The sequence below is a fragment of the Megalobrama amblycephala genome, linkage group LG4 (genome assembly GCF_018812025.1).
Source record: "Megalobrama amblycephala isolate DHTTF-2021 linkage group LG4, ASM1881202v1, whole genome shotgun sequence".
In the NCBI taxonomy this organism is placed as follows: Eukaryota; Metazoa; Chordata; class Actinopteri; order Cypriniformes; family Xenocyprididae; genus Megalobrama; species Megalobrama amblycephala.
Genome location: NC_063047.1, coordinates 31,622,984 through 31,646,629, shown reverse-complemented (window position 1 = coordinate 31,646,629; position 23,646 = coordinate 31,622,984). Strand labels below are relative to the sequence as shown.

General features: G+C 35.2%; 4 protein-coding genes across 7 annotated transcripts in view; all 4 read right to left on the bottom strand.

The window, feature by feature from the left end:
• Positions 1–1,554, bottom strand: part of sec14l8 (SEC14-like lipid binding 8) — a 30,369-nt gene extending 28,815 nt beyond the window's left edge. The window contains exons 1-2 of the mRNA XM_048188886.1: positions 1,401–1,554; positions 905–980 (exon numbers count right to left, since the gene is read on the bottom strand). Coding sequence (XP_048044843.1) covers positions 905–980; positions 1,401–1,454 — 130 coding nt within the window. The 5' untranslated portion in view covers positions 1,455–1,554. The remainder of the gene's footprint in view (positions 1–904; positions 981–1,400) is intronic.
• Positions 1,555–1,770: 216 nt separating this feature from the next.
• On the bottom strand, positions 1,771–15,984 carry tctn2 (tectonic family member 2). Of its 2 annotated transcripts, XM_048188884.1 has the most exons (18): positions 15,827–15,984; positions 15,449–15,562; positions 15,155–15,228; positions 12,270–12,471; positions 11,226–11,326; positions 9,329–9,528; positions 8,424–8,544; positions 8,205–8,343; positions 7,037–7,117; positions 6,298–6,411; positions 6,094–6,168; positions 5,913–6,002; positions 5,717–5,834; positions 5,515–5,618; positions 3,705–3,852; positions 3,402–3,545; positions 2,498–2,586; positions 1,771–2,093 (listed from the first exon to the last, which is right to left on the bottom strand). In XM_048188884.1, the coding sequence occupies exons 1-18, from the start codon at positions 15,912–15,914 to the stop codon at positions 1,978–1,980; spliced, it is 2,118 nt and encodes a 705-aa protein (XP_048044841.1). In that variant the 5' UTR covers positions 15,915–15,984; the 3' UTR covers positions 1,771–1,977. The 2 variants fall into 2 exon arrangements, with proteins under 2 accessions (XP_048044841.1, XP_048044842.1); XM_048188885.1 differs by lacking the exons at positions 1,771–2,093; positions 2,498–2,586 and having other exon boundaries at positions 3,404–3,545; positions 5,722–5,834.
• A 1,907-nt stretch (positions 15,985–17,891) lies between these two features.
• Positions 17,892–20,733, bottom strand: ccl19a.1 (chemokine (C-C motif) ligand 19a, tandem duplicate 1). 2 transcript variants are annotated; one of them, XM_048188883.1, is made up of 5 exons: positions 20,546–20,733; positions 19,514–19,637; positions 19,196–19,316; positions 18,170–18,212; positions 17,892–18,137 (listed from the first exon to the last, which is right to left on the bottom strand). In XM_048188883.1, exons 1-4 carry the CDS (start codon positions 20,619–20,621, stop codon positions 18,174–18,176), a joined length of 360 nt encoding a protein of 119 aa, XP_048044840.1. In that variant the 5' UTR covers positions 20,622–20,733; the 3' UTR covers positions 17,892–18,137; positions 18,170–18,173. The 2 variants fall into 2 exon arrangements, with proteins under 2 accessions (XP_048044840.1, XP_048044839.1); XM_048188882.1 differs by having other exon boundaries at positions 17,892–18,212; positions 20,546–20,728.
• Positions 20,734–22,057: 1,324 nt separating this feature from the next.
• On the bottom strand, positions 22,058–23,646 carry ccl19a.2 (chemokine (C-C motif) ligand 19a, tandem duplicate 2). 2 transcript variants are annotated; one of them, XM_048188879.1, is made up of 5 exons: positions 23,367–23,646; positions 23,178–23,259; positions 22,709–22,829; positions 22,508–22,622; positions 22,058–22,337 (listed from the first exon to the last, which is right to left on the bottom strand). In XM_048188879.1, exons 1-4 carry the CDS (start codon positions 23,424–23,426, stop codon positions 22,517–22,519), a joined length of 369 nt encoding a protein of 122 aa, XP_048044836.1. In that variant the 5' UTR covers positions 23,427–23,646; the 3' UTR covers positions 22,058–22,337; positions 22,508–22,516. The 2 variants fall into 2 exon arrangements, with proteins under 2 accessions (XP_048044836.1, XP_048044838.1); XM_048188881.1 differs by lacking the exon at positions 23,367–23,646 and having other exon boundaries at positions 23,178–23,337.

Sequence of the window (23,646 nt, the reverse complement as noted above, 5' to 3'; positions counted from 1 at the left end):
ACACTCCAATTAAATCTAGAGTAGACCGCAAACATTTTTTCATGTAATATGTTTCTGTAAATAAATAAAGTAGCCATAAAGATTCAAAATAATTGAACGAACAAACAAATCTAGAACATTTCTAACCAGAACAATACATGAAGGCCTAATCTATAAAGTATTGTGAGTTCCAAGACTATCCAGAACTCATCCTCCTCGTTCCTGAATCCTGAGATACACGCAGCCTTGATCCGATTACACTGATTCATACTGTCTGAACATGAGTCGGTACAGGACATATCGTGTCTTTCCAGAATCCCATCAGAATTTGCTTACAAAATCCTATGATTCTATTCTTAAAATAGAGATTATAGTCTAAAAAAAAGATTCTACTCTATAGACTCTATCATTCCAAAAGACTCTATTCTATAAAATTACACTTCATACATATGGTCATTCTATAATATTGAATTAAACAGATGGTGTGCTATTTGTATTTTTTTAAGTATGACCATTCTATAAAATTTTATTCTATCTTTTACTATTCTATGTGGTAGAATACAATTCTATTCTATAGGTAGTATCAGTCAGAAGATTTTTTAACAGTTGTCATTATAGTTTAATAGTGACATTCTACAAGATTTTATTCTTTAGATTGTAACATTCTAAAATATTGTTTTCTATTCCACAGTATAAAATTAGATTCTATAGAACATGCACACTCTTTTATATTAATTAAGCTTTTTAATGCCTACCTATTATGACTGTTCTCCAAGAGAGTAAATACATTTCTGTATATATTTAGATAGGACAGAGGGATTCCTCTCTCTCTCTCTTACTCAACATTTAAGTACTTAAACAGGAAATTAATATTTAACCTACTTAATTTTGCATCACGAATGTGACAGTTAAAGTAGTAGCTCACCTCTCAGCCATCGGAGCAGAAAGTGGTCACTCTGGGATGGACACTGGGGCAGAATATCCTGAACCTTTTCTCGAAACTGAAGAAAACAGATGAAGAATTATACAATGCATCCATTATATACATGCTTTGATCTTTCATAAGAGCAAAGTCAACTATAAAGTTGCACATACATGCACACTGGTGGAAACTATCCCTAAACATCTATTCATGTGCTGACAACAGTGCAAACTTGCGCAGTTACGTCAATTACACAACTCAGCAATGGAGTGATAAACTAATAGCCTAAAGCTTAAACACTTTGTACTCTAAGCAAAGTCTATTAATTCTGCATTCAAGAGGAATGTGATTCGGCGGTTTTCCTCTGCGGTGTGTGGCCTCTCTCTGGTCGGGAGAATGTTTCATCCCGTCATCTACTACATGACCACGATTCTCCACAAATCCTGAGCAATTAAATCCACGAGAGACTGCTGATAGAAATAAAAGGAAAATAATTCACCTGGGCCAAAGCTTCGGCTTGTTTCACGCTCAGATCTCCAACTCTTCCGCTCATGTCGCCACGCGTACACCAGAATAACTGTCTAAAATTCAGCTAGAGTCAGAGACTGTGAGCACGGAATGATGTTTTTTGTCCCCTCCCACCTGTTACGCGACCTTTGCACCGCTGGGGGCGCTGCGGGACCACTGATTCAAAATCTATAGCATTAATACATAATCATATCGCATGTATTAATAATAATAATAATAATAATAAAATAACAAGAATAATAATTAGTAACAATTATTATTGTTATTAGTTAATATTATTATATGTGATAATTTGTTACATATATAGTAGTGGAAGAAACAAAACATTGTTTTTTACATATAAAATATGTGTATTTTTATTTCACATCGAATAATCAATAAAAAAGTACAAAAGTTCTTTTCACAAAACATAATAAATAGTTCATAACATATAAAAATTCATAAACCAGAAAAGAAAAATTATTCTATCTTTACAGCTATTTACAATTGAATATCAAATTTTATTTGATACATAATTGTCCTTTTCTATCTCTTGCTCTCTCTCATCATCAAGCACTGTCCCATGCCTGTCTGATTTGTCTCCATGGCGTTCCTAAAACAGACGCAGCGATGAAGAAGAACACTAGAATAAGACCTTTAGCCAGAGCCTGGGAATATGGCTCACCTGCAAAAAAAAAAAAAAAAAAATCATACTTTAATCAAGGATTTAGATTTTCGCACAAGGGAAACTTTACATTTTATTTTTAAATCACCTATGTGCAGTTTACCTAAACCTAAACTGCAGTGTGACAAATTGAAAGCACAAATATTGTATGTTATCCCCAGATATAACAACGGCATACACAAAAATTACAATAATAGTTTTAGAAGAGGTCACACTGCAGGACAACTACCTAAATACAGCAAAACATGAGGGATAACCTAGTTTAAAACATGATGCCATTTCTGCACAAAACATACAAAAATGATATAGTATATAAAATGTTGCTGACTCATTTAACAGGACAGAGTTTTCATTGTTATTTCTGTCTTATTCTATTAGTAACCATAAGAAATTCAAGCTCTCACCAGTGTAATATCTTGTGAGAGGGAACGCCAGCTCAGGCCAGCACACATCGTTCCTGTCACAGTCAAACTCTGTGAAGTTAATGCTGAACCTGCAGAAGAGAAGATACTTTAATTCAACTTCACAGAGTTCACAAGACTGCATGACCTGCTTGGATTTGTGAAATAATGCCATGTGCATGTAACAGATTAAAACAAATAGAAATACTTGGGATTCTTGATATATATCGGTATACCATATCGGTATCGGCTGATATATGTTCATTTTTAATGTTATCGTTATCGGCCCAATAAGAAAATTTGGCCAATATATTAAAGGCAATAAATAATGGATTTTTCCTTCAGCCGAGACACTTCAGATGTACACTGTCCACCATTATGGTTTTGAATTGCTTGATATGATTGAAATCACTCTGAAAAAGGAAAATACAGTTAAGTGCAATGTGCAGTGCAAGTCTGTCATGTAGGCTACACAATAATATAATGAGAACATTATAACTGTGTGCTTGGGACATGGCTTTTAATAAAAATTTTGATTTAGATTTATCGGCCAATATATCGGTTACTGGCTTTAAAATATAAAGAATTATTGTTTATCGGTATCTGCCAAAATTTTCATATTGGTGCATCCCTAAGAAATATGACAAACAATGTCTGTAAAAAATAACATTAAAAAATATGATGTCTTCATAATGTCCCAATATAATTTATATTTTATTTATATTTATATTTCAAAATAAATGTAAATTAATAAATCAAATTATAAAAAAATTAATTATTTTTATTGTACTTTTTCTCAGAAAAAAAATTAAAATGTAAAAAAATAAATACATTTAGAAATTAAAATGTAACTGTATATATTCAGTCAATCATCAAACTCAATGATATATGTGTGTATATGACCCACCTGGATCTAGGGGGTTGTGTACTAAGAGGACTGTCAGTAAAGGTCACAGAAGAGGTCACAGGAAAATTTTGCATTAGCTCTGGGTTTACACAGGGGTTCATACTGCCCATTTCACACTCGATCCACCATGTTGTTTCTATGAAACTGAGAATTGGAAAAAGAATGAATGCAAAGCAAAATGTTCAAAACAGCCTATGCATTCAGATATATCAAGCTCAAACATTAATATAAAGCTGTCATGTTTGCTATCAGGAATGTGAGATGATAAGAACAATACAAAGGCTGAATGAAGCGGTCCTGTACCTAATCTCCACTGCTTGTATAACCATCTGAGGCACACCCTGCACCCTGCCCATGATGACGCTCCTCACGTGGATGTGGAGGTGGGTCGGAACAGCAGAACACTCTCCAATGCTGTCCTCTGCTGGCTGACTGGAGTTCTGCGGTGATGCTGAGACACACAAGAGAAATAACAAAGTTCATTCATTCATTTAAAGCAGTTGTTCTCAACTAGGGGCCGGAGCCCACTTGCCTGGAAAATCCAGCCTCACCGCTGTACCAGCGGATGAGTCTGGTCGCCTTTGAATCAATTCGATTTCTAGGGCGGAGCAAATCCGAGCAAACAGGAAGCGGAGTAAACCAATCAGAGAAGGGCGGATATGACGTTAGCAGAGCGACAAGAGAGTCAACAGCGAAAAGTAAATAATGTGTTTTTTGGTCATTTAAAACTGAATTCAGGGCTGAATAGAACAAACTCTCGGGTCTCGCGTGTGCCATCTTTGTTGATATTGAAGGGACTTTCGCCGCACTAGAGTGACGCTGTTTGAGTCACTGAAATAAACGAATCTGATTGCACGGTACGGTTTGGAGTTGACTCGAGGCGCGACGGAGGGCGGACTGACCGGACTGATATATCTTGTAGAAGATATATCATTTTGGACTTGCCAGGCAAGGAGCCCACTAGAGGGCCTCAGCAAACTTCCAGGTTAGACCTAATAAAACTTAATATAATTAAATTTAAATCATTTTAACAATCTAAATTCACATGCAAAAAAATAAAAGTTCATTTTGTTTTAGTCCCCATGCAGTTGCAATATAGGCTATTATGCATATGCAGGAATATTTGGGAATATAATACACTGTGCTGTAACTTGCCTTTTGTTCATTATGTGTTACGTGCAATCGGCAACAAAATAAACCCTGACAGGATGCAACAACATTACAATAATATTAATACTGAACTGAAGTTGCCCGTTATCTTTTTTCAGTCACACTTTAGTTTAGGGTCCATTTCTCACTATTAACTAACTATTGACTAAGACTTTTGCCTTAATAAACTCTTAATCATTGGTCATTAATAGTTAGTAAAGTAGTTATTAAGTTTAGATATTGGGTAGGATTAAGTGATGTAGAATATGGTAATGCAGAATAAGACATTAATATGTGCTTTAGAAGTACTAATAAACAGCCAATATCTTAGTAATACGTGCTAATAAGCAACTAATTCATAGTGACAATTCAACCCCAAACTAAAGTGTTACCCTTTCTTCAATGCAATTAATGAACACAAGATGGCACCAGTTGCATCTGACAACAGAATCACATCTAGAGAGCCATGTAATGAGCACCATTTAGATGTTAATTTAATTATCATGCTTACTTTAAAGATGGTTATCATTCCCTTATTAATAATACACCCTAATTTATATTTTAATCAGTAAATGTTCTGTCACATGAAATACAAATCTACTTCACATATTATAAATCATCATTTATTTGTGGATTAATTTAAGTTTCTTTTCTTTTTTATTTCATTTTACATTTTTAAATGTCAATTGGTGTTTAAAAGTAACATTAAAAACATCATTGTACTATAAAACGTTGAAAATAAAACCAGATTAGTTAAGCAGACTGATTAATGTTTGAAATTACAAAAAAATAAAATTATAAATGAGGGGAACCAAGGTTAACCACTTTAAATTTAACATAACAGTTTGATATAATGCAACTTTTACTTTTGGCCCACGGACCTCAATCAAGTTTGATTTTTGGCCCTTCGTTTGCTCTTGATATATTACACATTTTACAGATAATTATATGATGTAGTGCTCACTAGTAATGTTGACCCAATCCACTAGGTTGGAAAAGTTTGGTTTTCCCATCGTGGAGACAAGTGTAGCAGTCACTAATCCAGCTAGGACAGCACGCACCGTTTCTCTGTGAAATGACATGCAAAAGAAAGACGCATGTCAAATGAAGCTGTTCTATAGGAATCTACTGTATTGTGTTCAAAACCCTTCGGCAGTGTTACTCACCTCACCTGGCTGCACTGTGTCATATTCAGCAAACTCACAGGAATCATACAGCCTGATGTGGAGTTGATCCCGAACAGAGCTGGTCTCAGTTCAGCAGAAGAGCACAGTCCATCTCCACCTGCAGAGGAAACCGCACAGGATCAAAGTAATATTTTTTTGTAGTCCTGTATGGATAAATATGAATATGTTACACTACCTGGCTGCCAGAGATTGATCTGGGCCCTCTGTATAATTTCTGCAGCAGAGTCCAAAATGCCACCAATCACTGGCCTCTTCACCAGGTAACCTGTCCAAATATTAGTAATGCATAATAAATTATTCCTAAGTTTTAAACAATGTTCCTGAGCATCTGAAGGGAGTTAGGGAGTTGCTTTAACCTGGATTGCCAGAGTTTGGTTGAGATGTTTCATTTCCGTTGACAAACACTGCAGAATATCTTCTGGTCAAAGATACTAGATGGGAGGTGAGAGGTAAGATTAAAAAAACATGATAAAGAGATGCATTCCATAAGAAAAACAGGTGCAGTGAAGAGGTGGTGTCATACTGTAAGAGTCAACAGGAAGACAATAGTTGTGACACACCAGGTAGAGTGATGTTTGCAGTGGTCCGTTTCACAGTAATGGCAGTGAGGCCATTCTCTCTCCAATAAAGAGTGTAACGCAAGGCCACAATGACATTATCACACTGTTGTGGCTCTAAAAAACAATTATACAATGAAAAGATCCATGTTACTACAATGTTTCTAAAAGAGAAACTTTAGTAAGCTTTTTCTGTATTATTATTTGATATGTACACTACCATTCAAACGTTCTGGGTTGGTAAGATTTGTAATGATTTTTAATGAAAGAAGTTACTTATGCATACCAAGACTGCATTTATTTGACAGTAAAAACAGTAATACTGTAAAATATTATTACAATTTTGAATTACTATTTTCTATTTTATGTTTTAAAATGTAATTTATTTCTGTGATGGCAAAGCTGATTACTCCAGAAATCCTACAGAAATCATTCTAATATGCTGATTTGCTCAAGAAACATTTCTTATTATTTTCAGCTGAAAACAGTTGTGCTGCTAAATATTTTTGTGGAAACAGTGACATATTTTTTCAGGATTCTTTGACGAATACAAAGTTCAAAAGAACAATATTTATTTGAAATTGAAATCTTTGAACATTATAAATGTCCACTGAATAAAAGTGCTAATTTCTTTTAAAAAAAAACATATTCACCCCAAACTTTTGAATGCTAGTGTATATCATTGTAGTTATATGTAATTATATTTAAATAAATAACTGCTGAAAACGTTAATGCAACTGACCAGATATAGGCTCAAGAGAATCTGACAGAAATAATCTAAGGTCATCGGCTACTTCATCCACAACGCTGACTGTGACCAAACCTGGAAAGAGTGCAAACATAAGAACATATGCATATTTGAATGCTTACTCAGAAAGACAAGGCGATCAATAGATTCATAAGCTATATTTACATATCTGAAGCATATCATTGAGGGTAGATTCACGATTCCCACGCTCTTCCTTAAAAGCATAAAGTTGTATTCTAAAACACTGTTAAATGAGTAAAAGGAACACCGGGAAGGACATTTTCATACTTATATACATAATAGCACATGAAAGATGTCAGCATAGCATAAAAAGATTTTAGATTTTCTCACATTGGAATATGTTTTATCAGATATGGAGACTTTTTAAAGATAAGAATCGTTGGTACTGAATGTATGTTTGATTCTACGTATTGTATTATGTTACGCAGAGGGGTTTTGTTGTTGTGCCCAAGCTATGCTTTGCATGTGTTTTTCTCCTTCTCTCTCTCTCCCCACAGAGCAACTGTTACCACCTGACTTCATTAATGAGTATCCAGTTGTGATTGGATGATGGAAGGGGAGAGAGAGTATTTAAGCTGCAGCTATCATCAGATTTGAAGTCTCATCCGCAACCCCAGACTTGATGTTGTGTTAAAGCAAGTAGCTGGTGGCTCTGTGTATCTTTACCTTATTTGTTGAACTTATTGAAGAAGTAGAGTTTCTGTCCTTTGTCTCTCTTATTACACTCTATAATTTAGATTTAAAAGATCTCCTGTTTATGTTAGCTAGGGAGTTAGCTTATTTTGCTGTAATTTCTTTTAGTTTAGGTAATTTGGTTAATGAGGAGTTAGATTGATTTATGTTTGTTGTTTTGGCAATACCCCCTTTGAATCTGATACCCTTATTTTTCTTTTGTTTGGCTTTGCTTGAATAATAATTTATTTTGTGAAATATGTGGTTATTTGAGTTGTTGTGAAACAACTCTGGGTCTGGAGACGGGGTGTCTTCATGCTGTTGCACATTCATTCGCCACCATCCATTTTTTCTGTTGCCTTCCTCCCCTAGACCAATCAGGAAATCGTAACAATTATGTTGTAATATGCGGTCTATGTTCTTGTGTTTGGTTGAGGAAAGCAAATAAACTGTCATACTGAATATCTACCTCCCCATCCATCTTTAACATCCACCCTCAGGTCATCAGATGGTGATGGACAGGACTGCAGCCTCCTCACACACTGAGACTCAAAGTTTTCCAAAAATGCTACTGGAGCGTTGTCTGCACACTGGCCCAGTCCAGAGTTCTGCTCAGTAGACAGACACACACATGCATGAATGAGTGCACTCATATAAAATGGCAGATACACTAGCAATGTTATCTAACCTGTGGGATGGTGAAGTATTTGTCATCCTTAGTGAATATTGGATCCCCCTGGCGGTAGTTAATGGGAGGTACAGCAGCTGTCATAAGCGGGGCTTGGAATGATGGACTGGGCTTTGGGGAGCTGTAAAAACCCATGCAAATTTAGAACATTTCCAAAGATGCACTACTGCTCAACGATTTGGGGTCTTTTCTATAGAAATTAATACTTTTATCTAGCAAGGATGCATTAAATTGACAAAAAGTGACAATAAAGACATTTAAAATGTTACAAAGAATTTCTGTTTCAACTAACTTGACCCAGTAATATTAGCACTTTTTCTATAATAATTTTGCTTTGAGCAATAACTGGGACTCGACATGGCACTTGCATACTGTTGTACTCGTATTGATTTGATTCCTTCTATTGTTCTCACTTGTAAGTTGCTTTGGAGAAAAGTGTCTGCTAAGTGATTAAATGTCAATGTAAATGTAAAAATAAATGCTTTTCTTTTTAAATTATTATTCATAAAAAATCCTGAAATAACGCTGTATCTCAGCTTTCAAAAAAATATTAAACAGCAGAACTGTTTTCAGCATTGATAAGAAATGTTTCTGGAGCAAATCAGCATATTAGAATGATTTCTGAAGGATCATGTGACACTAAAGACTGGAGTAATGATGCTGAAAAATTCAGCTTTGCATCACAGGAATAAATTACATTTTAAAATATATTCAAATAGAAAACACTTTACAATATTACTGTTTTTGCTATATTTTTGATCAAATAAATACAGCCTTGGTGAGCATTTCTTACTGACCCCAAACTTTTGAACAGTAGTGTATTTTTGAGTAAGTCTAATAATACATGGAGATATACATCTGAAACTGTATAGAAGATATTGCACTGAAAAACTTCCACTTCTTACACTGTCTGACCATTGTAGAAAAGTCCCAGAAAGGGGTTGTTGTCCAATGGAGAGGTGACACAGAGAAAGGGGAACCAATCAGGGTCATTTTCAGAGGACTGAGTGGAGCACTGATACTCTGGAACAGGACTGAAACTTCCCCCGAAAGGTCCAGGAAGACACTGAGTCGCAAATAACCACAGTACTTCTTGAGTGCAGTCCTAAAAGAGGAAATATACACTAATAAATACACAAGAATTTATCATGCGCTCCTTTGTTGATGTCTGCATCTCAGATAAGCTTTACAAAACATCCCCTTAGGAATGACCAGCGTGATTTTTAGTAAAATGTACTCATAAAATGGTAAAAACTAATTGGATGTTATTCTTATGAGATAACTGTGACGCTGCAATTTTTTTCTTAGTATCAAAGTATTCAAAGTATCAAACTACGCAGTAATAGCTGCTAAGGTAGGATGGGTTATTAAAGTCACCATTAAATCAAAATTCTTCTTTTTTTTTGCAATATCGCAGTACTATTATAAATGATTTATCCATGCACATAATTTAAAGGTGCCGTAGAATGTCTTTTTAAAAGATGTAATATAAGTCTAAGGTGTCCACTGAATGTGTCTGTGAAGTTTCAGCTCAAAATACCCCATAGATTTTTTTTTATTCATTTTTTTAACTGCCTGTTTTGGAGCATCATTAAATATGCGCCGATTCATGCTGCGGCCCCTTTAAATTCTCATGCTCCCTGCCCCCCGAGCTCGTGCTTGCCTTAAACAGCATAAACAAAGTTCACACAGCTAATATAACCCTCAAAATGGATCTTTACAAAGTGTTCGTCATGCAGCATGTCTAATCGCATAAGTATGGTATTTATTTGGATGTTTACATTTGATTCTGAATGAGTTTGATAGTGCTCCGTGGCTAAAGCTAACATTACACACTGTTGGAGAGATTTATAAAGAATGAAGTTGTGTTTATGAATTATACAGACTGCAAGTGTTTAAAAATGAAAATAACGACAGTCTTATCTCTGTGAATACAGTAAGAAACAATGGTAACTTTAACCACATTTAACAGTACATTAGCAACATGCTAACAAAACATTTAGAAAGACAATTTACAAATATCACTAAAAATATCATGATATCATGGATCATGTCAGTTATTATTGCTCCATCTGCCATTTTTCGCTGTTGTCCTTGCTTGCTTACCTAGTCTGATGATTCAGCTGTGCACATCCAGACGTCCTGCCCTTGTGTAATGCCTTGAACATGAGCTGGCATATGCAAATATTGGGGGCATACATATTAATGATCCCGACTGTTACGTAACAGTCGGTGTTATGTTGAGATTCGCCTGTCCTTCGGAGGTCTTTTAAACAAATGAGATTTATGTAAGAAGGAGGAAACAATGGAGTTTGAGACTCACTGTATGTCATTTCCATGTACTGAACTCTTGTTATTTAACTATGCCAAGGTAAATTCAATTTTTAATTCTAGGGCACCTTTAAAAAAAATTAATATGTCCTCGTAATTTTTAATCAAAATAACTTCCACTGCCCATTTCAGTGACATCTCTTCTCTCCTGATGATGTGTTTACTAGCGTGAGGGCGGGACAACCTGTCACTCACATGAAATCGACCAATAGCAAACCACAAACATCCAACCATCCAATCAATTCCCCATGGACAAAATCAAGCCTGTCCTAATTTTATTCTTGTTCAAGAATCCGTTTCACTCAGATATACATTACAATATGGATGAAAAGACTATCACAACTTCAAAGGGTCAACTGGATCAACAGCAGAATCCCATTGAAAAGCACTGATGTATTAGAGACAGATGTTCAACTGTCCACCTATTATGATTAAATATATTCTAAACCTTCTCCAAGCTTTCAGTATTACCTGGTCACAACAGCAGCGTATGTCACACTCTCCAAGGGAAACATCACATGGGCAGCTGCCGAGAGGCTGAAACACTTGGTTGGGAATGGCTGTTTTATTTTCTGCAAAAAATTACATATGTATTATGATATAGTACAAGAAACATTAACATATTCAAAGGATTCATCTATGAAAAAGTACTATAGTGGTACCATGGTACAAATGATGGTATCAGATGGTAATCAGATGGTAATGCCATGATAACATACATTTGGCAGACACTTTTATCTGAAGTGACTTACAGTACATTGCATTCAAGGTATACATTTAATCATTTCATGCATTCCATGCTCTACTGCTTGTGATGTTCCTCGAATGTACTTCTTCTAAATTAATAAATGCCAACAAAAATGTTTAAGTGACAGTAATATTAAATGAACCATGGAATTTGATGGTACTTCAAGAATACCAGAGTACTACAGAATAGCAGATTTGGCTTCATTCATAATTGATGAATTTTGACACAGTTATTGAACTAAACTGAATCAACAATGAACTGACTTGAGCTGAATAATGACACTTGTCTCTTTCAGAGCTGCTTTAGGTTACACTTTATTTCGCTACTCCACTTTAGACATTCTATTAACTATAAGAACCTTTGCAACTTCATGTCAACTAACTCTCATTAATTTGCATGTCATCTAACTCTCAGAGTATCAGTGGACTGTTAAAGTAAGATTAAGATTATGGTTAGTAGAATAAGTTGATATGTACTTGCAAATTTACATACAGTCAGTAGAATGTCTTTTGGGGGATCATCAAATAAAGTGTTAGCAGATATTAAGTAGACAGTCTACTAATGCTCTAAAGACTTGTAGCCGACATGTAGTTGCAAAGTTACTTATAGTTCATAGAATGTATAATTGTATAAAGTGCTATATAAATAAATGTTACTTGACTTGACTACTAAAAAACAACAACAGTAGTACCACAATGGTACTAAAAACCACTAGGTTGTACTACAGTCAGTACTTCATATTCAGTAACATGTAAAGAGACACTAACCCGAAGGGGGGTTGTTGGGGAAGATCTGGGCATAAATCTGGGTCTGTATAATGAGTGAGGCTTTGAGGGTTTCATCAGCACATGCAGACACAAGTAGAGTCTCCTGGAGGCAGAGTGGATCCAGGCAGCAGTCTGGGAAAGATGTTTCATTCCCACACAGCTGAAGACTGCGGTTGAGACTCAGTCGTACCAGGAAGGCATTCTGATATATTGGTATTCAACAGAAAGAATATATTGGTATTCAATAATGCAAAGTTCCAGTATGGCAGGTGTTTTGCCTCGTTTTCCTCAATGTATAAATTTGGACATTACTCTTTGAAATGAATAGCATATACACTACCGTTCAAAATGTTTGGGTCAGTAAGATTTTTATTTAAGAAATGAAATTCCTGTTCACATCAAGAACGATAATGATAAAGAGAACTATGATAATAAGTATATTAGCATCCAGTTTGATGTCTGACGCTTTAAATGCTTGAGCTCTATAAAGCAGGATAAATTCTGATTGGCTATCAAAAATTGTTCTGAAAGGGACTCAACGATATCTTCTTTTAGCCATTTTCGTTATAGTTGTGGTGTGGACTTTTATATTTAGAATATAAGAATGCATTTAACTATTATTATTTATCAAAGAATACTGAAAAAGAATTATCACCGTTTCCACTAAAATATTAAGCAGCACAACTGTTTTCAACATTGATAATAAGAGGAAATGTTTCTTGAGCAGCAAATCAGCATATTAGAATGATTTGTGAAGGATCACGTGACACTAAAGACTGGAGTAATGATGCTGAAAATTCAGATTTGATCACAGGAATACATTTCATTTTAATATATATTAAAATAGAATACAGTTATTTTGAATTTTATTAATATTTCACAATATTACTTTTTTTTTTTAGCCTTGCTGAGAATAAGAGACTTTTTTCAAAAACATTAATAAAAAAAAATCGCTAACTCTTTACAGTGTTTAGTAATACATAAACTAACACAAACTAATAATGAGCAATATATTTTTACAGCATATATTTTTATATTTTTATTAGTTAATAAAATGTTCATGTTAGTTCAGTGCATTGACTAATGTTAACAGATATAACATTTGATCTTAAATGTATTAGTATGCTGAGATTAACAATAAGATTAATAAATGCTGTAGAAGAACTGTTCATTGTTATGGGTTAGTTCACCCAAAAATGAAAATAATGTCATTTATTACTCACCCTCGTGCCGTTCAACACCCGTTAGGCCTTCGTTCATCTTCAGAACACAAATTAAGATATTTTTGTTGAAATCCGATGATTCAGTGTCATAGCCAGCAATGACATTTCCTCTCTCAAGATCCATAAAGGTACTAAAAACATATTTAAATCAGTTCATGTGAGTACAGTGGTTCAATATTAATATTAGAAAGTGATGAGAATATTTTTGGTGCGCCAAAAAAACAAAATAACAACTTATATAGTGATGGCTGATTTCAAAACACTGCTTCATGAAGCTTTGGAGCGTTATGAATCTTTTGTGTCAAATCAGCGGTTCGGATCACTAAAGTCAAGTGATTTCAGCAGTTTGGCGGTTTGACACGCGATCTGAATCATGATTCGACACAAAAGATTCATAACGCTCCGAAGCTTCCTGAAGCAGTGTTTTGAAATCAGCCATCACTATATAAGTAGTTATTTTGTTTTTTTGCCGCACCAAAAATATTCTCATCACTTTATAATATTAATATTGAACCACTGTACTCACATGAACCGATTTAAATATGTTTTTAGTACCTTTATGGATCTTGAGAGGAAATGTCATTGCTCCCTATGGAGGCCTCACTGAGCCATCGGATTTCAACTAAAATATCTTAATTTGTGTTCCAAAGTTGAACAAAGGTCTTACAGATGTGGAACGGCATGAGGATGAGTAATTAATTTAACTAATTTTGTAAAATAAACAGACATTTTAAAATGAAATTTATTCCTGTGATCAAAGCTGAATTTTCAGCATCATTACTCCAGTCTTCAGTGTCACATGATCCTTCAGAAATCATTCTAATATGCTGATTTGACACTCAAGAAACATTTATTATTATTATCAATGTTGAAAACATTCATATTTTTTTGTGGACACCATGGATTCTTTGATTACTAGAAAGTTCTAAAGATAAGAACTGACATTATAAATATCTTTACTGTCACTTTTGATCAATTTAATGCATCTCTGCTCAATAAACAAATTATTTCCTTAAGTTAATAAAAAAATTTACAGACTCCAAACTACCGAACGGTAGTGTATGTTCTTAGAAGATACTTCTTAGAAGAGCAAAAAAAGAAGTGCCATTTCACAATGGGAAATTACCAGAAAATGTTTTTTTGATTACTGTATGTTTGAATGCTCTATTAAACTCTAAAGCACCTCCGGTGCAAACATGTTTAATAATGTTGCAAACACCTGTGCTGACTGAGGTACCTAAAGAAATACAAAGAAAAGTAATTTTTCATTTTACTAAGACGTCGCCCAAAAGATTATTATTAATCCCTGGGCAAGTTCTGGAGCTCATAATATGCACCTCCCTATAAACTATTTCCCTGATAATGCTAAACAGGAAAACAGTGGGGGAATTTCAGTTATGCGTAGGTGATCACACCCTGCATAATGACAGGTTAACTGGAATAAAAGTTAATAATACAGTTTGCATTTTCCTGTTACTTCACCGGGGACTTTACAAGTCCATTTCTTGTTGTGTTGATGCTTGTTAACTACTGGAAATGTTTTCCATACTTCATAAATTTTCCATGTTGCTAATTTTAAGTAACTTCTAAACAGAATGAAGATACAGTATTTGCCCTTCTATACTGCATAAACCAACAGTCAATGTGGCAGAATCAACTCACCTTCCCAATTAATTCATATGAAAGATTCCACTGCGTTTGATAAACCGGCATACAGGATGAAGATGGGATGCTACCTGAAGAGGTTCACAATGAAAACATTTGTTGAAGCTCAAATATTACAGTGTCCATGTGTAACACTTTACAATCCATTAGTTAACATGAACTAACAATGCTTCTAAAAGTATTGCTGCTTGTTAATTAATGCATTAACTAATGTTAACTAATGGGAGCTCATTGTGAAGTGTCACATATGTGTGTAGGTGTTTGAATAGAAATGTTGTGGTAATTGTCTACCTGTTGCATTTGAGGATGAAACAGCACTGAGGCTGAAGGAAATGCCAGACACGTTTCCAACCAGAAATGATGATATTCTTGGACCAGATGCCAGAAGAAACGCTGGCTGAAACACTGAAATAATCATACATTCTCTATTGATTTCAGAATTATATTACGGTTGACTTTGGAATATAAGGGTTTATTTAAATACCATTGAAGTTATTAATGAATACATGCTTAATTTACATTATTAACATATGTTTTAATTATACATTCAAGTTTGCGCTTCTCCATGGCAACAAGATGTTTGCTAGCAGTTATCCAGCTACCTGACTTTGTTTTTGTTATGTTCACGGATTTTCGTATTGATATTTCATTTGTTCAAAGCTCACTTACCAACATTACAGATAGTTCCGTCATTTAAGAGCATAATAATTATACACAGAACATGAAATACGACGTGAGAGTCTGAAAATCCTGTCATATTGCGGAGTTGGTATGATTAGCCCTCTTCTTCGTGTTTGTTTGACGGCGCTACACAGAAGAGATCAGATCGGCTCATTAGCGCCGCTCACTGGCGTTTAGAGTTAGAGTGTGTGTGCTTGTGAAGCCGTCTTTGGGGAAATAATATCAGACAGAATCTCAACAGAAGCAAAATCTCCATTCAGAGACACTGAATAATGTCTTTATGGACTAAAAGCCAAAAGTTGTATTTTAGAGATAGGGTTAGTCCACAATGATTTTAATTCACTTTATTTAAGGACTCAATAAAACGTTCCTCACATAAATCAGCTCACATATGTGTTCAGTGCTGTGTACTTACAAATTATCTTGCACCATACTGATATAAAAATACAAAGAGAAAGAACATACATTCCATTCTTTTTTATTAACAACATGAAGTACATTAAATGTCAAGAGTTTCCCAAAATGGAGTTTGGAAAGAACTGTAAGGAGTTTGTGACAATTAAATCATAAAAATAAACACTTAGGTTACTAAAAAAAGATTAAATATTTTATTTGTTCACCTGCATGTTGTGTGACCATTATCTGACATAAAAGAACCTGCAAATGCATTTAGATTATTGACTTAAAGGTACAATATGTAATATTTTCTGTCCGCTAGAGGTCACTACAGGCCTTTTCAAAACAAAGGCGTAGCTTGACGACGCCAAGTTTGAGCGTGGAATCTTGGGACATGTGATCTTCACCTCAAAGGATAGGGATAGAATTCAGGAAGAAATCATGTTCATGGATGCGATTATTAACGTTACTGTAGTATGAAGCAGAGCAGGACCGAGTGTTGTGGGAGCTGAACGAGGCCGCTGGAGCGATTGAGCAACACACGCCTCACGAGCAGCGGAACCTTTATTATGACACAGTCGTCGGCGCCGCTTCCGCTTTTCCGGTCATGAGTATGAGGTAACACAGCATTGTTTATCATATTAGATACATTTGAGAGTGTTGAAAATGATGTTATAAAGTTACTCTGTACATTCGCTCGGTGGCTGCTGTGAGACACTTGTTTGAGACACACTGAAGTAAGATCATATTAGAATATCATATTAAATGCTGGATGGCTTGTGATGATAAATGGCATGCAATTAATTTTAAAACGTACTGTATGATGGAGAAAATGCTGTATTACTGTTAATAAAAATAAAGCTGCATCTGATTATGCTATGTTAGCTACCTGACAAAATAGTGTTTTTCTCTGAGGCATGGTAAAGCATGATACTCGCAAAAAATCAAGAAAATTAGATTTAAACTATAATAAGACTAAACGTGTTGATCTATATAACAATAATTATTTTTCTGTCTATAAATGTAACCAAACAGTTGTTCCCTTGCCTATTAAAACATGTAATATATTAAAGCGTCTTTGGTGTTTCCATGGTTTCTTCAAAATAAAACCGGAAACCGAGGGTAACGCGGGTATGACGCAATTGACAGGCGACTCCTCAATTTTAACCTCACTTGGTTAAAATTGCAATTTTCTCACAATTTACAAATAGTTGGAAACATTTGTGATATTGTAAGTACTCAAGTGAACAAAATATATAACACTGGCCTAGTGTTTTTTGGATATTTTACTGTAAAAACTTACATATTTAATTAATAACTTAAAATCTCAGTCAGTACTTCAAGTAAATATTTAGGGTCAAAGATGTTCAGCTGACAAAAAAAAGTTTGGGAATCCCTCCATTACATGTAAATATAAAATGATGTGAATCTGTGCATCTTAATGTGTCTGCCATTATGTTAATAATATGCAATCATGTAATCAACTAAAAAGCAACTGCAGTCTGATTACGAGTATTTTAAAACATAACATAACCTAATTACAAGTAATTTGTGGACTCTGATTACATAACCCAGATTACATGTAATCAGTTAATACAGTATGCATTTACAATGTCTATGAAGTCAGAACGTGACATAAAGAATACAGTCCCACCAATAATGTCAACTCGTTTATTAATGCATCAAGATGATTATATCTAAATAGAACAAACAAAGAGGGAAAAAAATGCATTTGTGAATAATGAGATCACACAACTTGGCCTGCTTTGATCAGGTAAAAAAAGGACAGGAAGATGTTATAGGAGAAATGATCTATGTCAAAATTAGTTCATTAGCTGCCATTGAATATGTGTGTGCGTGAGTGTCTGAGTGTGTGTGTGTGTGTGTGTGTGTGTGTGTGTGTGTGTGTGTGTGTGTGTGTGTGTGTGTGTGTGTTCACTCAAATAGACAAATTCTTCAGGGCATGACAGCGTTTCTCCTGAAAATAAAAGCACAAAAAGCAAACAATTAGTTAAAGCAAAGACTATAGAAAAACACAAGACGCGTAAGTCGTATTGTTTTGAATGGGAGTAAGTGCAATGCGCAATATGGCGGAATAAGTCCTCCTAAAGAGCCAATCGCCGATTGGTAAAGTCATCGTGTCACCGTTAGAAGCTCCGGTTCCTATAGAAACAGTCAGACAGGCGCCTCCGAAATGAGGCACGAGACACGAATTTAGGTCTGTGCATGCGCATTAGCTTAATCCAGCCTGAAAAATACCGTTTTTTTGTCATGATTCGAACGTTTAGAAACAAAATTTATTAGACAGTTGTTGTCAGATTTCATTGGTGATTTCAAGTGTGAAATTTAATCGAAAGCTTGGCAAACAGCTTCGGAGAATTTTATGTTTTCTCCATTCAAAGAGATAGGAGCTGCACTTGAATGCCAGAGAGGTGTTTCAAAGATGGCCACCAAGTGAAATGACTTGTCTTAAAGAGACTTTGGTTAAAGCCACCTTATAAAGAGATTGTAGACTTACACTTGACTGTCAAATTCGATTTTTAGAACTGTTGCATTCCTGTTAGAGTCCTGATATTAATTCTAATTGCATTATTTGAAATAGAAATCTGCAGCACAAGCTTCATGTACAAAAAGCACGACTGAGTCCAAGTCCACATTGTTGGTGGTCTGTTTAAAGCTCAGTTTCTTTGCCGTAGGAGGATGTTTTGGCGTGTGGTTTCATAGTTGAGTAGTCTGTGGTTTTGCATGAGTAAGACTTTAACATCTAAATTGTGATCTACTATAAAAACAAAGCCATGAGTCAGAGAAGAGAAAGTGACCTGCTGCATGACTCGTACAATAACGATGACATGCCTGTTATGCAACCTGCTTTATGTCATCCAATACTATTAAAGACAGCTGAGGAACTAAAACTACAACGCTATGACTGAATATTTGATAAAACTGAGGTAAATTACATACATGGAATTTGGTTTCTTTGCACTTCTTGAGCCTAGTGTCCAGAAACTTGACATTCTCTTTAACCCACTGCTCTTCAGTGACAGGTGGGGCACAAAGGTGCAGACCTTTCCTGGTCACGAATCTGCAAGATAATTGATTTTTGCACATGAACAGACAATAAGAGCATTCATAAAATAGCATTTCCCATGAAATACACACTTCTGCTTTGCTCAGAAATCATAAATTGTTCTATTCTCTCCCAGGCTCCCACACATGACCCAGTATTTTGAACTGCATATAAACGTCCAGTATTTTCCTTAATAAAATTAATACACTTACACAACAGCATCAAGGGAGCAGCCGTCACCTTTGATCTGCTTCCGGTAAGTGAGGAGGACTTGTTTAGGGATGACTTTGTGGCTAACAGTCAGGCAACAGTCCAATGCTAAGTCTGCTTGAGCCTCTGAGAAAGATCAAGACAAAAGAGAAATGGACATGATGAGAGACAAGAGATGGAAAGACAGGAGAGGGAGGAATCAACACCACCTGCGTCTGCCTTTGGAGAAGTCTCTTACAACATCTGCATGTAAGAAAAACAACACTTACTGGTTTTGGCATTCAGTTTCGTGGGACAAAAGATTTATTGCGCATAATTTACTGTGCCGTACATATATAATAGCTTGCAGTAAAGCAAAACAAATGTGCTATGCACAGCTGGGATCAAGTGGGAATAAGAACTACAGTCTTACTAAGAATAAAAGTCTCATCCTTACATCAGATAAACTGTTAAACACTAAATGTGGTTTACTTAATATATGTTACATTTATTTTTAACTTTTTTTTAAAATTGGTTAAAAAATGTCTGACGAAGGTCTCTAAACAAAATGCTGTAATAGTGTATATATATTATTTTTTCAAGATTATGGGGAGTAAAGAGGACTAATGCTTTATGCTTAACTTAATTTTTTAATTATATAAATATAAAATTAATATTTAAAATTTGTTATATATATTTACATTAATTAATTTAGGATATATATATGTGTGTGTGTGTGTGTGTGTGTGTGTGTGTGTGTGTGTGTGTGTGTATATATATACATTTATTATAAAATATTAAAATGATTTAATATATAAATAATACATGTCTATATTATTAATATATAAAATAGTCAATATATAAATTATATAATATATATAAACATTGCACATTTTAAGTTGATAGATTTTAGTTAATCAGAAAAAAATGAATGGGATTTTTTTTCCTTTGATTACTAAAAACTCGAACGGTTGAGTTATGTTACACATCTGCTAAGATCAATGAAATGCAATAAGCACATACAATGGATTAAGGAAGAAAACATGGCAGATTACCTGCGGGACTGCTGTAGAGAATGAGTGCCAGTGCACAGAGAATCACACTCAGCGCAGGTATGACAGCTGAAGCCATGGTAATGGTCACAGGAGATGCTGGAACAAGTGTTGAGTCTGTAGCTGGAAGATCTTTGTCTCTTTCCTGACACTCTCCTCTCACCTCTCCATCACTACCCTGCTTTATAGGACATCTTAAGTTTCACTATTACATGTCATAGTCCCTCCCCGTACTGTAATTTTCAAAGCAGGAGAGGCTAAACCAGAGGTTGTGACCTGGACAAAAGACCTTTTTTTTTTAAAATGAGGGCAATGTTGACGGTACAAAGCACCACATTGCTTCCATTCATACCCACATAAAAACTCTCACAGACTCTCACATACTTTCTCACTCAAAGGCCAACAGACTGGCAAATGTTTCGATATGACTGAAGAAGCATTTCAGATAAACCTGTCAAAACAGTTTGATCCTTGTCAATACAGAACTGGGAATTCCAGTGGGTTAGATCAGGGACAATATCTGTTAATGTTTACTTAGTGTTACAGTTAATAATTATTGGTTTGTGTGTGTGTGTGTGTGTGTGTGTGTGTGTGTTCAAGTAAACACTATAAGGGACAAAACATTCCCAGAAAGATGGCAATATCTGAAATCCTTGTTCTGTGGGGACATTTTTTGGTCCCCATGAGGAAAACAGCTTATAAATCATACTAAGTGTTTTTTGGAAATAAAAATGCAGAAATGATGGGGTATGATTTAGGGTTAGGAGACTAGAATATACAGTTTGTATAGTATAAAAATCATTATGACTATGGAATGTCCCACATTTGTGTGTGTGTGATTGGAAAGTTCTGTTGGGTTTATTGTAAACGTTTGAATGTCAAAGCACAACTTTATTCTGTTTGATACTTTATACTGATAGATTGGCTTAATGGCTGAACATTTAGGGTTGTAAACAGATGGTTATTTGATTAAATTCTTAAATGTATAGCGCTACAAAATGTAGATCAAATCCAACAGTATGATGAAATATTTCTATTCAGCATTGCCAATGTGCATTTGAATAAAACAGGCGATTCCCACAAATTCCCACTTTTTATATATGCCGATTATCAAGGATCCTCATCGCTCTCTTAAGCATTTGACAAAATATTTGAAAGTAACAGTATTGTGCACGAATGTCTGATATTATCGCTGTTTGTAACGTGAACATGTACATCAGACATCAAACAGGTGTGAGTTTACAACATTGATAATAAGAAGAAATGTTTCTTGAGCATCAAATTAGCATGATTTTTGAAGGATCATGTGACACTGAAGACTGGAGTAATGATGTTTGATGATATTTCAGTTTTTGCTGTAATTTTGATTAAATAAATGACTTCTTTCAAGAACATTCAAAAAAATCCTGACACCGAATGTTTGATTTTGAAAATGCATATTACTGCATCTTGTCCAGAAGCACAAATGAAGGAAAAATGACACCGTAAGATGAAATAATTGCAGTGGACATGAGATTTAACAAAATGAATTTATTTGAAATCATTCTTAAAAAATACAAAAAAAAATACAAATACAGCTGACAGGATATTTCAAATGACAAATGACTCATAATCATTACAGTAAGACAGTACAGCAAAATATAAACAACATAATACATTGCGGAAATGGCACATCAGCATTTAATCATTTACAACTTTAAAAAAAAAAAAAGTCGCAGTTGATGATTAAGTGTAGTCACTTCCTGCATTCAGTGTTGCTCAGTGCAGTCGTAGGGTCATCTTGTTCACCTCCCGTCTGTAAAGCAGGAAAACGAAACCATGGTAAGTTTTTGTTATCAGGGGCCAGAAAAGTTTTAAAGAAGAAGAACTGCTTCTGCTTAATGTCTAATTCAGCTGTGAGATATCAGAACTATGAGAGCAGAACTAAAAGCTTGAAAAGGGACGTGCAGTAGGAGTTATTAGTACCATGGGTTCCTACTGAGGAGCTTTTTTCTTCTTCTCCAGGTGTGAGATGATTTTGTTAATCCAGGTGTTTTTCTCTGGTGGAGCGCACAGTTTCTTGTCCTTTTTTGTGATGAATCTATGGGATCATAGAGAGGGAAACATGCATTAATATGATCCTAGTGTAAAATTAATGAAGCCGGTTGGGAATCAACTGATACTTACACAGTAGCAGCAATGGCACATCCACTGTCTGTGGTTTGGTGAAAGTACGATGCAACGATCTGTATTGGAATACGAGTGTCCTTTGTGGTCAGACAGCAGTCCACAGCTGCGTCTGAAAATGCTGAGAATGAAAGGATGACATTATTAATTCTTGTCACTGGAAATCCCCCCTGCTTCATGTGTACTTGACCCCATGCAAGAACAAAACTTGGTCTGTTTCTGAGTGTTTCTGGACTTCCAGGAACTTGCTCCCACATTTACTATAACCGAATCTTTGAGAAACGCAAGCCAGCACAGATACAGCCAAGAATTGCTCTTTATTTATTTATTAAAGGCTATATATCCTAAGCTGCAGCCAGCTCCCAATTCAAAAGAATTTGGATTTGAAATGTTGCAGGATGCTTCTGAGAAGCTGCAAGTATAGTGTGCCATGAGAGTAGGAGTTTCAATGTTTCTGTTTCAGTCTTACCTTCTATGTTGCCCCAGAGGACCGCAGTAATGACCAAGAGAGTTACTGTTGAAGTCTGCATCCTTGTCTTTGTGTTTGGTTGCTGCAAGTGCATCAGACAATTTTGCACAGGTGTGACTTCCAGGTATCAGGTGCAAGTATTTATACACAAAAAAATGAGCTAACTTTCACTTTCACACCAACACTTACCGCACCTGCTCCGCCTCCACCCCTACTCGTAACTGCAGCAGTTTCTTTTGGCTTTATCATTCCCACATTCTTTCTTGCTTTTTTTTTTTTTCTCTATTCCAGTAGAATTCTCTGCAGGGGTGCATGACCTCTAAACATTCATTTAGCTGCTTGTAAACAACATGGACACACACACAAATCTTATTTAACGGAAACCTCAGTGATTTTATCAGGGTTGCAATGCAAACATTGCATAATAGTTTAGTCCTCATAACTTTCGTTTTCTATAAACCATTGGTCT

What these genes read in the sequence shown, in the direction of transcription:
- tctn2 (XM_048188884.1), bottom strand. Translation starts at nt 15,914, where the DNA reads ATGACAGGATTTTCAGACTCTCACGTCGTATTTCATGTTCTGTGTATA. An exon ending in AATACTTCACCATCCCACAG is followed by an intron (nt 8,344 to 8,423) that starts GTTAGATAACAT and finishes TCTACTGAGCAG; the next exon opens with AACTCTGGACTGGGCCAGTG. An exon ending in ACACAACCCCCTAGATCCAG is followed by an intron (nt 2,587 to 3,401) that starts GTGGGTCATATA and finishes TCTCTTCTGCAG; the next exon opens with GTTCAGCATTAACTTCACAG.
- ccl19a.2 (XM_048188879.1), bottom strand. Translation starts at nt 23,426, where the DNA reads ATGATAAAGCCAAAAGAAACTGCTGCAGTTACGAGTAGGGGTGGAGGC. An exon ending in CCTCTGGGGCAACATAGAAG is followed by an intron (nt 22,830 to 23,177) that starts GTAAGACTGAAA and finishes TTTCATTCTCAG; the next exon opens with CATTTTCAGACGCAGCTGTG. An exon ending in TGTGCCATTGCTGCTACTGT is followed by an intron (nt 22,623 to 22,708) that starts GTAAGTATCAGT and finishes ATGATCCCATAG; the next exon opens with ATTCATCACAAAAAAGGACA.
- ccl19a.1 (XM_048188883.1), bottom strand. Translation starts at nt 20,621, where the DNA reads ATGGCTTCAGCTGTCATACCTGCGCTGAGTGTGATTCTCTGTGCACTG. An exon ending in TCTCTACAGCAGTCCCGCAG is followed by an intron (nt 19,638 to 20,545) that starts GTAATCTGCCAT and finishes GATCTTTCTCAG; the next exon opens with AGGCTCAAGCAGACTTAGCA. An exon ending in GCAAAGAAACCAAATTCCAT is followed by an intron (nt 18,213 to 19,195) that starts GTATGTAATTTA and finishes TTTTATTTTCAG; the next exon opens with GAGAAACGCTGTCATGCCCT.